This window comes from Erithacus rubecula, assembly GCF_903797595.1.
Source record: "Erithacus rubecula genome assembly, chromosome: 1".
Taxonomy (NCBI): Eukaryota; Metazoa; Chordata; class Aves; order Passeriformes; family Muscicapidae; genus Erithacus; species Erithacus rubecula.
Genome location: NC_136658.1, coordinates 28,057,291 through 28,070,991, shown reverse-complemented (window position 1 = coordinate 28,070,991; position 13,701 = coordinate 28,057,291). Strand labels below are relative to the sequence as shown.

Genomic DNA, 13,701 nt, shown 5'->3' with positions numbered 1-13,701 from the left:
GAAAGGAGTCCTTCTCCCTGCTGGCAGAGAAGGTGAGGATTGCAGTGGCAACAGAGCAGGGCAGAAGACAAAGAAATCTGTTTCTTTAGCTCTGGACAGGATTCATAACCTGCAGACATTTCTCTCCCTTCCTCTTACACTGGGAAAGTATTTGCACACAAACAAAAAGGATTTGGGCAAAGAAGAAAAGCACATCTTTTTAGTTTAAAAGTTGCTAAGAAATAATAGTAAGGGAATTAAAGGTGATTTACATAGAGGCTGAGAAAAATTATCATTTCCATTAGGATAAAACAGGAAATCCAGAGTGCTTAGCTACCCAAAAAGGTTGCAGGGTAGGTGCTGGTGACATTTCAGGGTGCAGTCGGAGGCTGTGATAAAAGAATACAAGGAGACCTACAGGATAAAGGTAAAATCCAAATCAGATATATTTATTTCATATTTTTTTTATTTCAAAACCAGGAAACAACCACCTTAATAAGCATATAAAATCCATCAGAAATATTCACAATGCCATTACAGAAAAAGAAAATAACAAAGATACCATGTGAGAAAGGCCTACACATTTCGGTCCAAGCCAACACACATCTGATGCAAACTATGGAATGCTCTTATACACAGCTGTGGGGGGAATTTCCTAACATACAGATATCCATATAGAAATGTCATGTCTGGATGTGCTGGAGGGTCAAAGGAAGGGCACAGAAATCTATGTAACTGAGCCAAAGTATCAAAACTGGGAGGGAAGTCTTATATAATACTTCTGAGAATAAATACCTGGCATGTAAGCCTGATAAAAAGCTAGGGAAAACTGGATGTATTATGATTGCATTGTGCAAAGCTGGGGCATTTCAAATTAATTCACAGGAAGCATTTAACAGCCGCAAATTGAACTGATCTTTGCAACTGTTTCTCATTAGGGAAGGTAGAAATGTCATCACTAGTTACTGAAAATATCAGACAGACCCCCCAGAATATACATCAATGGGAATTTCTCTAACCTGCTCTGAAGCATTATGTTGGCAAGAAAGCTTGGGCTATCCATGCTACACAAGTCTTGCTATCATTCCAACCTTTCTAAGCCTTTCTTCCTTTTACCACCTTGGAATCTGTGGGTCTACCTCTCTTCTAGGATATCCAGTAATGAATTCCAGCAGGTTGACCAGAGATTTACCGCATCCAAAAACTGCAGCATGATCTCAGAAGGAGTTTGAATTGGACCTACCTCTGTGCTACCTGTAGGTATTTTGTGCAGGCCTGGACAAGCATGGGCCTGGAGCCTGTCACAGAATGCTGCAGTGATTAAAGCTGCCCCTCCTTGACTGCAAAGTGTACCCTATGTGCTACTATTTTCCTGCCTGACCTGAGCTGTGCTAGCTCAGCAGCAAGGGGTGGGGGACACACAAACTCAATTGCCCAGCGGTATGACAAGCAAGGAGACCAACATTTACTGATGAACAATTACTGCCTGCCACATCCCTTTGAACAGAGGCACTATTACAGAGCTGTACACATCTACAAAGCACACTGGTGAGCACCACAACATCATGCAGACCTTCCAGAGAGGTTATATGGGGCAAAAAAACATCTAGCCTTCAACCAAGCAGGGGACTGAGCACTACACACCTTTCACACTGCTAAAGGAGCAAATTCCAGTAGCTCTGGTGTCTAGTCCTGCACCTCTACCCTTATGAACTCACATGTACCACAACTGACCATGCCTGTGTCCAGGAGAGTCATGCTACATGCCTCTAATATTTATAGGAGCAACTGCTAAGAAAATACAGCTTTGAAAAATAAGTTTTATCCTGGCACTCCTTTTAATGACAATCTGCAAATTTCAGAATTTGACACACTAGACAATAACAGAGAAGCCAAAAAGAAATAAAATTAAGAGAAGGCAGGAAACATTACCTTCTGGTTTGCAATCACCACCCTCAATCATCCATAGAATGCTTAAAACCATGTCTGAAAATATAATCCAACAACACCCACTGTAAGATGCAATATCACTCTCATCAACACTCAAGAACAATTACTTAAAACAGCCACCAAAAATCCCTAATTACAGAGATTTTAGTGCAGAAACATACCTCTCTCCACAAGTACACAACTCTTTGAATTTCCTTCCAGAGGGCACAAATAACTTCAAGGTGATGTGCATAATTGGCTCTGCTGTACATACCACCCAAAATGCTCAATCTCCTTTTTAGTACCACATACCTCATTCACAGTCTTATTGCACCTCAACTCTACAGCATCTTTTGTTAGAATAACTATTTCTCTTAAACTTCTCCAATTTTCTTTATCTGTACATTTTTGTACACTGTTAAAAAAATAAATATTTACAAAGTGACATACAAATAAATAAACTGAAGTAAAGTATGCTTTCAGTCTGTCTATACAAAAAATAAAAGAGCAGGAAAAAATATGCATGTGACTTGGTCCCCTTTTTCCTGAGGCTAAAAAAAGTGCACACTGGATAGGAAAAAAGCAAGATGGCTTTTTGGTAAGCTTGTTAAATTCCAGTGTAACACCATACACACGCACACAGAGTAGACTCAAAGGGCTGGGGACTTGTTTAGCGGGTCACTTCAACTCACTACAAAAATAGTAATTAGGTTCAAATACATCATGGTCACTGTGTGCATCAGTATGTTAACCCCAAATAGCAATTTTATGTGAGAAAAGTAAAAATATTGCCAGCTCTTCTCTGTTCTCCTGATGTTTGTGGCAGGAAAGATGAAATTATTTTTGCAAGTGCCAGGTGCTTTCCAGTATGGCAGATCACCCATATCAGATTTGCTTAATGCTGGCAAGCCTGGCAGAATGGGCGAGCATGTGGGTGAAAAGAATATAGCAGCAATTGAGGAGGGGAAAAACGTCCCAGTTCTCATGGTTTTCTTTGCTCATTCCTTTAATGACTCTTTAAGCGTGAACGAGTTAAAGAATGGGTGTGTCATGGATCTTAGACGGCTGCTTTATCCATCTCCATGCCAGCCTTCTGGGGTGATGAGCCGTTGTTTCCTCCTCGTCCTTCAAAGCCCCTGGAGATGTCTTCAAAAGTCCTGCCCTTGGTCTCTGGCACTTTGAAGAAGGTGAAGACAAAGAAGATGACCAGGAAAACAAGGAAGATGAGGAAGACATAGGAGCCACATAGTTTCTGTATGGGGGACAAACACAAAAGATTTTATTTTCAAATTACATCTAAGGTCATTTGATGCTGACAGGTTAAAAATCCAACACCTTTCTCCAACCCTTACTAACTTTTTTCTCATCACAGCATTTTAAAAATTGAAATCACATTCCCATAGGCTTCTAAAACTCCTCAATGTTCCTGAGGGTGACCAAAATTCATGCTTTTCAAGCTAAAGCCCTGATGTGCTAAGATGGCTGTTCTAAATTATTTTTAAGCTGCTTTGTGAGGTAAGACAGCAAAATATAAGATGAGCAACAGCCTCCAGTAAAAAAATCACAACTCAAGAGACCTCTGGAAGACTCCCCAGCCCTCTTCTCAAAGCAGGAACAATTTCCAGGAGAGGTTGGGTTATTAAAGGTCATATAGTCCATGTGTCAAATTTTTCAAAGATACAGATTCTACTACCTTTCTAGACAGCTATTCCAATGCTGCAGTGCTCTCACAGGACTTTATAAACTAGGACTTACCTCTGCATATGGGAAGAGCATTCCCACCAAGAAATTGGAGGTCCAGTTGGAACAACCAGCTACTGCCATGGCAGCAGGTCTTGGGCCCTGGCTGAAGAGTTCTGCCACAATGAACCATGGGATAGGGCCAGGACCAATCTCAAAAAGAGCCACAAAGCCAAAAGTGGCAACAATGCTGATGTATCTGATCCAGTCCACAATGTCCTGCAAGGGAGCAAAATATCATCAGCACAATGACATCTCCAGCATCACAATTTTCTCAACTGCACTGTGAACACTGTAGCAGTCCCCAAAGTTATAAAATTGTCTCCACTGCACACTTGCCTCTAGCCCCAGCTCTACCTGCCTACAGGGCAGCACTGCTGAGCAAAGCAGATGCATTTTCTTACAGGTTCCTGCTTGGGTCAGCCTTGACAATGACACTGATCACTCACCTTCAGGGCTAAAGCTACGGTCATAATAGCAGCACACACAGCCATGCCACCCAAACCAATTAAATGGAGGGTCCGGCGCCCTGCACGCTCCACCAGGAACAGCTGGAAAGGAGAAGGAAGAAGGAAAAAAAAAAGTTCATTACTTTTTCAGCAAAAGTAGGACAGACTTCCTTGCTCAGTATCTCCTGCATCTCTTCCTCATCTGCCTGTAAATCTTAGAGACCATGGCAACCTCAGTGCAGGTCACCAGGCTGCTCCATTGTCAGATACAAGTTCTCCCACTCTGGTTCTTGCTACTGCTTTCTCTTATCACTTTTTCCCACATGCACTCCTTTTCCACCTTTCATCTGAGACAACACCACCACCTCCACTTTCTGCCCATCTCTCCCCCACCACGCCTTTGATGCACTCTGGTCCTTGCTCCTACACATCAGTGCATAGCCCAGTGCCTTGCCACTGCCTGGCTACTTGTCTGCAGTCCCACTGCCAGGGAGGGGCCCAGGCAGGCACACAGCCTGTTCCACTCACCGACACCACAGTGAAGACTGTGTTTACCACGCCAGCTCCAATGGTGGCATAAACAGGCTGTGTGATACCAGCTCTTTCAAAGATCCCTGTAGAATAATAGAATACCTGGGAAGAGAAGAGAGAGTTGGATACAGTCACAATTGCATGTTTGAGAGCATATTCCTCATCTCTGCCTAATGGCTTGCACACCCAGTGGGGAGTTTCTAAGCAGCACTCCATGCTATAAAACAGCATGCTTCCAGGCAAGATCCATTCACTTGGTGCAAGGCTATAGAGGCTCACCAGGCTGCATGTGGGGAAAGTGAAAGCCATAATATCCACTCTCCATCTTAGCCAGATGACAAAACAGCAATCTCTAGTCAAGGCACAAAGATGTTTTGGGACTTACAAGTTCTCTCCACACAAGTGCAAGTTTAGCCAGAGATAAGAGACCCAGAAGATGGGACAGGAAGACAACTCACAGCATTGATGCCTGAGAGCTGCTGGGACAGCTGCAGCATGATGGCAATGATAATGGCTTGGCGGTAGTTTGGAGAACGGAAGAGCTCTGGCACAGTTGCTTTCTTTTCCTGGGACATTTTTGCACTTTCATCTTTCATCTCCTGGATGTCTTGAGACACATCTCGATCACCACGGAGCTTCTGCAAAACTGGAGGGAAGAATCAAAGATGTCAGGCATGAGACACACACCTCCTGGCCATGGGAGATGTGCGTGTCCCATCCTGCTGTGGCAGGGAGGGCATGGAAGGAAGACTGAACACCTCCAGCTGGTGCTGAGGCCTGGTGCACAGAGAAGGCCAAGCCTTTGCTGGCAGCCTTGCTCTTCTTTCCAGCCAGAGGTCAGGGTGTTGTGAACAGCACAGAAACCAGCCCCAGGTCCTGCTCATGTTGACTGATCCCCAAGCTTATGTTTGGCCCTGAAACTCTGTTCACACTCTTGCCAGAGCCACCCCCAAGCCTCCAAGCTCCCAGAGATGCCAGCCTATTTCCTGCCTTTCAGGAGGAGCTGGCAGAGTAGCAGCAGCTGCTGGTCCTGCTACATCCCACCAGGCTAGGTGCCACTCCTCACATCTTAATCCCAACCTGGAGCCTCTGTTGGGATGCCAGGTTTCTCATGAATCCTGGCACTGTTACAACCTAAAGGATGGGAAGGTAGGCCAGGCCTGCTGCCCTCCGGGAGTCACACCCTAATCCACCACAGGCTCAAGGATCAGTTCTGGCCTCCCACTCAAGTTCAGTGCAGGCTGGGAGCCAGAACACTGCCCTGCCCTTTTGAGATGAATTCTTACCTGCTTCGGCTTTCTCCTCCTCCATCTTGTTGATCAGTAGGAAACGGGGGCTTTCAGGGCAGAATAGAAGACCAATACACTGCATAATCGCTGGGAGGATCGTGAACCCCAAAAGCATTGGCCAAAGTCCTTCAGTGCCCATGATTGCTTCCAGTCCAAAAATCTACACCAAGAATACAAGAGAAATGAGTAACTTTAAACACTTTAAACACTTCAATTCCTCAGCCCCACCCCAGTACGACAGGATCCACACACTGCACACCTGATGGCAAGTAAAGCCCTTCCCCAGCCCTCCTTCCCCCCCCCGAGGGTGGGATCAGGTTATGCCAGGCCTACCTGAGCCACCAGGATGCCCACCACGATGCCCAGCTGGTTGAGGGTGCCGAAGGCTCCGCGGACACTGGTGGGTGACACCTCACTGATGTACATGGGCACGAAGCCCGTGCAGAGGCCACAGAAGACACCGATAACAAAGCGACCGATTATCAACATCTCCACTGCTCCTGCTGCCTTAGAGAAGGCCATGAGAAGGCCTCCAGTAAAGGCCAAGACATTCACCAGCAGCATGGAGTTCCTCCTGCCAGGGTAAAGACAGCAAGACTGAGCTTAAACTGGCAATACAGCAGGATAATCACTGGGAGAGGGTAAAGGTAAACCTGCCCATGATCTCCCATCTCAGGGATGGGAAGAGATTGCAATAGTTCCCATTTAGATCCTGCCTTGGCCTGCCATCCTTCTTTCTGCAGCCCACACATTCTTGTTGCCCCCCTCAGACATCTTTCCCCCCAACACTCTTTTGTAAAGGCAAAGGTTCTCCAAAAGCGTGTGTCCCTCTTCCCAACTTACCTGCCAAATCTGTTTACAAACAGACTGACTGAGAAGGAGCCAATCATGCCTCCTACTGAGAAGATGGCCACAGAAAGTGACCATAGAGATGTGAGTAGTTCTTGGGAGACAGCCTTCCCGCTTCTTTCTGACAGAGTTTTGTTGAAAAAGTTCCGGATGATCTGCAAGAGGAATCAGGTAGTGAGAGTTACAATCCAGAGGGAAGCATTTTACACTGCAGAGAGGGGACACTACTATCCTCCTTTTGCTTCCCTGAAAACAGAGAGAGACCCAAAAAGGCAGCAACAAGTTATACAAGAGGAAGAAGAGCGCACAGAAGGAGAAGCTTTCACTGAGGAGCAGCAGTATGATGAGGGAGAGTGCTTTGCTGAGTGGAGGGGCAGAGAAGGTACCCACAGGACAGCAGTGTTTATTAAGGAAATCAGGCTATCTTCTGAATATTTCAGATGATGTGAGTCACTGGTGGTTCTTGGGAGGAGGCGGGAGACAGTTGGGAATGAAAGGGAACAAGAAAACATGACCAGTGAGTGGATGGGAACATTTCTGGCAATACCAAAGCACTGACAGCAGGGATAAGATTTCTGGTATAGAAATAGAGACACACAAGGCTTCACTGAAGCAAGCCTGAAAATCTGTTTATTTTTACATAATGCTGTCCCAGGGGGGATGTGACAGGGCCGCTTTGCTGATTTCCCAGGCATCCTCTTAGCTAGTGAGGTAAATTCTGGCATGGGCTGGGGGGGACAGAGTGCCTGCCCCCAGCAGATGGCAGCAGGACATTAGCTAGGGAAGACTGACCCCATCCCCCTCCCAGTGTGAGTTGTGCACATCTCTTCCCGGAGACAGGGTGGATGTGGTAATAGTGACTCAGTTCTTGACAGAGGAACCATCTTAAAGTTACATGAAAACCACATCTCTCATTTTCTTCACCTCTTGTTTCTTAGGCTACAGTCATGGGATAATTTGGTCAAAAGTCCAAGTCACTGGTCCCTTTTACAAGCACTGAATCTATACTTAACACACAAGGAATGAATAAACAAGTAAAATAAACTTGAAATGAACTAAATTAGGGCAGCTGTAATTCCTACCTACCAACCCTTAACTGTTTTCTGCACACTGCTCTCTACATTCCTTCTGCTATGGTTGCTTTATTCTGACTCAAAACTAAGGCAGTTCACATTCCTCCACACACCACATATGGCAGACGGAGCCCTCCTGCCCTTCCTGTGCTCCTAATTAAGACAATTAACCTCCTTGTTTGCTCTCTCTCCTCCCTCAAAAATTTTGTCCTTCCTGTTCAGTGCTGTATTTGAATGGGGGTTTTAAATGCCTTACTGACTTACTAAACCAAAACCAAATTATTGGCTGCTTGGGAGATAGTCCCTCCCCTTTTTAGACTATTGTCTTCCCACCAACCCCTCCCTCACTCATCCCACCTCCCCAGCTCAGCCCTCCTCTCACCTTCTCGGGTGCATTTATGACACCAGTGTTGTACCCAAACTGGAGAGATCCGATGGCAGCGATGCAAACAGCATAGACAAGAGGTGCTGTGATTTTCTGTGGAAAGAGAGGAAACAATTATTTAGTTGCTTTCTACACAACTCGAGTTTCTCTTCAGCACAAACAGCAGCTGCAGCTCATAGGTGCCATGTGCAAAAATGCTCTGAGGGCAGGGAATGGGCTTTTATCCAGCAAGGGTGAGTACCAGCATCATCCCTAGGATCCCCCTCCCTGGAAAGGGAGATGCAACTGTACAGCAGGAAAAGTTCTGTGGCTACAAGTAGGAGGGCTTGTCAGAGCCTCCTCTTTATTATCTCCTGACCTTCAGCAACTGTTCTCAGCTCATTAGTAATGAATACACTGGCTGCATTAGTGGCTGTTATTTTGGGTTGATCTGCTTTACAGAAGCTTTTGCTGATCTCTGGCATGTCATGAAAGAAGGGTCTAACTCTTCCCTGAGCCAGCTGACAGGTTCTCATAAATTGAGCTCAGATCTGCCCATGAGCTACACTGGCAGTCACTCACAACAGTTACAACACACACGCTTCAGCAACAGGCTTGTTTTTCCCAGGCTAGAGCTCCCCAGCCCTGCCCCAGGGCACTGGCACAGCAGCCTGCCTCAAGAGGTGGCAGCAGTTGCTACCAAGCTTCCCATCTATTTTTCTTTAAGCTGTGGCAATAGTGGGTATTTTAAATGAAGCACATTCCCTGAAGTTTCAGTACACCTGAATCTGTATTAAATTAAAATAAAAACTGCTGAGCCCTCAGAGCCATAGGGAAAGCTTGAAGGCCCAACTTCAGAGAAGTCCCACAGACTGAGAAATTTAAGTGTCAGTGAAAAGCATCTGACATTTTATTCATTTTTAAAGCTTGTGGCATTTAAGCCAGTCCCGAATGAGGGAGGTGTGGGGGAGCAGGTGACTCAGGAGTTGGCACTTAAGCAGCCAGTGCCTGAGTTGGCACAATTTGGAAAGATTGCGTTCCTTCCCATCTCGGGAGGTCTGGAATGTTTTCCAAAAATATTAACAGTTCCTTTTCCAAGACTTTGCAATTATTGTACATAAACCTGGCAGAGTAAACTGCTTGGTGGGGCCTACTGTCACAGCACTTCCAGTCTCTCACTTTCTAGCTTAGCTCCAGGAGTAGTGGCTCTCAAAACCAACTGCCCAAAGTTTTCCACAAACTTATCAGTGCTCGTGCCACCTCCACCAATCTTTAAAGCCAAACACAGATGTGCTTCTGACCTGCACAACCCTCAGACACGACCAAGTCTGCAAACACTTCAATAAACAGAAATTGGGGAAGGGACTCTGAGGCATGGTTTCCCCCCACCTACATCATGTAAATGTCATCCTGCCCAGGTACATGGTGGAGACAAAAGTGGCACGGAGGTAGCATTCACACCTGCACACACCCTAGGCAGTCCAGGCATTCTCCCTGGCACCCTTTAACTGTTCCCCTCATTTTTATCTCAAGGAAATTTGGCACAAAACCACAAGGACACAGCTCTTTCAAAGCATCTGGATGCCTCTAGAAATGCATTCTAATATCTAAGCAGTTTTGGGACAACAGGCCGGGTCAACTCTAACCAGTAGATATAGCTCCAGACAAACCCCAACTCTCCACATGGTTCAACTCTCCATCAAGAGCATGACTCTTCCCCCATGACTCTGCTTTTTCATGGCTTGCAGCGACCACAGCTGGCCTTTTCCCTCTGGATACTGCAGGGACCACAAGTTCCCTGCCTTGTGAGCACTCCTCACTTACATGGTATATAAACAAGGGTTACAGGGTTAGCTTTCTACCCTCTTTCACACTTCCCTCTCCTGGCTGTCTTCTGCTACCCATCTCCTACCCAGCCTCCCACTATCTAGACATCACACGGCATGACCCATCCCCTCCAGTGAGCCAGACTGTGAGCCAATGTATGGATCATTTGTTAACGCTGCAAGCGCCTCGCTTCCCAAAAGGCAAACAGGGAGCTCAGAAATAGCACAGCTACACCCACTCTATCTAAAGGCTCAGGGCTGAGCTCTGTACACCAGCACGGAATTCAAACCACCACCACTCCCTCCGACCACAGGCGTCGGCAGCGCTCATTTCCCAGGAGATGCTCCTTGCCGGCTCCCCTCCTTCGCTGCCTCCAACCCCAGAGCTGGGCAACTTGTTGAGCCCGACAGGAGCGGCCTCTCCGCGCTTCTCTCAACGACCTTCAGCAGACGCTCTCCTTCCCTCTGCCTCTTCCTCTCACACTGCCCTCATCTCCCATCAACATGGCGATGAGAGCCCGGCCTCCTCCAATTCTGGCTGCTCCCGTGTAATTCCCGGCATCCCGCACCGGTTCGGGTGGCTATTTGCTGCCTCCCTCAGAAGGCTCAAACGCGCAGTCATGAGCGCACTCCACTGCTGCACACGAGCAGATACCGAGCAACATCCCCTGCTCCCCATATGAAACGGGGGGGGGGGGGGGGAAGAAGGACGTGCTCTGTCACCTTCTTGACACTTTACAAGTCATACTACCACCACCCTCCCCCCAAAAAAATATGTCCTTAACATCGATTTCACGTTTAGCATCCTAAACCCCGGGACAAACCGAGTGCCGCACCGCCAGCGAACAAACCTCGTGATCAATACCCTACAACGCGGACAGCATCATGTGCATCATCAGGCCACGCGCACGAATCCAAAATCGATCTCGCGTCCTGCGACAACCTCTCCCAAACCGTGCGGCACCCCCTCCCCCGCCCGCCCCCGCAAACAGAACCAAGGGCCGAGCAGCCGGGACCACCGGCGCATCCATCCCCACCGCGACCGCACACGAACGGCGGCCGCCAGCGCATCCCTCCCCAAGCCCTCCGTGGGGAAACAGGGCGAGAAGGGGCCGGCGGTGGCCCCCCTACCTTTTTGGTGTCCATCGTCGGTGGTTGGCGGTGCACGACTGCCAGGAACGGCCGCTCGGGCGCACCTAACGGAACCCGCGAGAGGCGGCGGCTCCGCGCCCGCCCGCCCCGAGACTGAGCGAGCCCGCCCCGAGCCGCCGCCAATTTATGGGCTCAGCACGGCCGGGGCGGGGCGGGGCTGCCAGCGGGCACCAAAACACTGCCAGCGCCGAGCACGCCCCGGAGCGCCCGCCCCCGTGACGGGGATCTGCGTGCGGGGCCGCGGGGCGGTGATGGAGAGGGGCGGCCGTGGGATGGTGATGGAGCGGGGGGTCCTGGGATGGTGATGGAGCGGTGATGGAGCGCGTGGCCGTGGGGCGGCGATGGGGCAGGGTGGCCGTGGGGTCGCCCTGGGGTGTCCGTGGGTGTCCGTGGGTGTCCCTGGGACGTCCGTGGGTGTCCCTGGGACGGTGGCCCCGCTCCCCGCGCCGCAGGGACCGCACAAGGACCCGCCGCACCTCGGACGCCACACGCGAAGCGTTGGTGATGGCACAAGCCATGCTTTGCACCGACGGCGGCTGCGTGATATAAAGCGGCGTCGTTATTTATTATTTGTACAATAAAAATAAATAAAGCTAGAGCAGCAAGGCGGGCAGTGACGGTGCAGAGGCTGCCACACAAACAGCACGGGCCTGAAGTCGAATAATGTGCTCTGCGGGTGCTCCCACCACCTCGCTCCCACCACAGTTCTGGGTAGCTGCGTTTCGGGGGATTTTTTTTTAATATTATTTTTGACTGGTTGCCAAAAATATATGTTTCATAGGATGCTAGAATCTGTGGGGGTAAAGCTGAAGCTGGATTTAGTCCCAGACTTACACCCTTCCTTAAAAGGGCATGTAGTGACACGATATGGGGCAATGCCTTCAAAATGACTGAGGGCAGGTTAAATTAGATAATGGGAAGAAACTTTACTGTGAGGGTGGTAGGGCACTGGCAGAGATTGTCCAGAGAAACTGGGGATGCCGCATCCCTGGAAGTCTTAAGGCCAGGTTGGATGGGGCTCTTAGAAAAAAAGTAGAAAGTGTCACAGCCTATGGCAGGGAGACTGAAGCAAAAATATTTTTAAGGTCCTCTCCAACTCAAACCATTTGATGAGTCTATAATTCAATCAAACGCCACTGTACCCCACGTTTACTGTCCATCCTTCAGGTCAAACAATTGCCAAATTCTTCCAGGAGAATAATGAAGAACCGTGCTTTGAATCAAGGAACAGTGCTGTCAAACAATAAAAGTCTTCACTGAATTAAGAATCTCTCAAGGACTTTGACTACAGAAAACAGCAGCAGCTGAGGGCTGGGGGCAAGGACAGTAGGAAAAAAAGCTTACTTATCCTGGTTTTTTTTTGTTTTGTTGGTTTTTTTTTATTGTTAGGAAAAATATCTTGAGACCAGATACCACATTTGCCATCAAATTCTGGGGAACTGGAACAATCCCATTTTAAATTCGATTCTGCTGCTTATTTGGTGTTGTGACCTGGCCACACTTAACTGGAAATTAACAGGTCAAAGCCTTCTTTCACTCACTCTCAGAAATACCCGTTTATTTAATGGCATTTATGAGGGTTAGTGATAAATACCCTCATGGGGTGTTCATGTGCTACATTTATTTGATAACTATCTCAGGGGTATTCTGTGTGTTGTTAAAATATTATTGCCAACAGAAAAAGTGTGGAAGGGCACGGGATGCCTGCACAGTCCTCCTCCCCCGGCTGTGTGACAAAAGCGCCTCTTCACACCCAGAGAGGAGCGCGGAAGGACAAGGGCAGAATGAGGGCTGCAGCTAAACACTGCCCCAGCTACTCCCCGGCCCCTAACGAGAGCCATTAGCACATCAAAGGTTCCATTTTCATTCACCCGGAGGAAAACAGGAACACAATGCCAGGTGACAAGCCAGATTAAGAACACCCTGCCTGGGCCAGCAGCTCAGGAGAGCCATCAGCCCAGGTGTGAAATTCATCACAAAGCAAAGCTGGAGCACCTTTGAAACTGTGAAAGAGGAGGTGCTGTGTACAGGGCCACAGACACCTTACAGGATGCACGGGAAGAGCATTTTGGGATTGTACAAGACTTACTATGGGATGTTTAGGGGAAGAAACGAGGGGAAAGGGAGAGATATGGGGGAGAACGGACAGTTGCATGAAAATTCTTGGCTGACCAGCTAAAAGTGTCCAGCCTTGTCCTGCACTTGCTTAGCAGAGTTTGCCCTATCCCCTGTATTAGTATCTCCTATGTTAAATCCTTGTTTTAGCTCTGAGGTGCTCTCTGTAGGGGTGAGTACCACTGGTGTCTGCTTGTCCCTAAGGGTGAGGCCATGCCAGGTTGGCTCCTGGGGGTCCAGGAGGGTCCTGGCCATCCTGCACACACCTCTGTGTATGAACCAGCAACAGGAGTGGGGCTGCAGCCCTGTGCCAGCATCAGAGAGACTGATGTCCGGGCTCAGACTGTCTGAGCCCAGCTCCCTGGAAGGATCCACCTTATCATATTTACCTGTATATTCCCCACT

At 48.2% G+C, this 13,701-nt stretch overlaps 1 protein-coding gene across 1 annotated transcript; it reads right to left on the bottom strand.

The window, feature by feature from the left end:
- Positions 1–401: 401 nt before the first annotated feature.
- LOC306810634 (solute carrier family 2, facilitated glucose transporter member 3) lies at positions 402–11,438 on the bottom strand. Its single transcript, XM_079323452.1, has 10 exons — positions 11,161–11,438; positions 8,222–8,317; positions 6,761–6,921; positions 6,251–6,491; positions 5,915–6,077; positions 5,087–5,274; positions 4,626–4,730; positions 4,098–4,199; positions 3,664–3,867; positions 402–3,160 (listed from the first exon to the last, which is right to left on the bottom strand). The coding sequence occupies exons 1-10, from the start codon at positions 11,173–11,175 to the stop codon at positions 2,966–2,968; spliced, it is 1,470 nt and encodes a 489-aa protein (XP_079179578.1). The 5' UTR covers positions 11,176–11,438; the 3' UTR covers positions 402–2,965.
- Positions 11,439–13,701: the final 2,263 nt, after the last annotated feature.

What these genes read in the sequence shown, in the direction of transcription:
- LOC306810634 (XM_079323452.1), bottom strand. An exon ending in GGAGGAGAAAGCCGAAGCAG is followed by an intron (nt 5,275 to 5,914) that starts GTAAGAATTCAT and finishes TCTTCCCTCCAG; the next exon opens with TTTTGCAGAAGCTCCGTGGT. An exon ending in CAGTCTTCACTGTGGTGTCG is followed by an intron (nt 4,200 to 4,625) that starts GTGAGTGGAACA and finishes TCTCCTTTCCAG; the next exon opens with CTGTTCCTGGTGGAGCGTGC.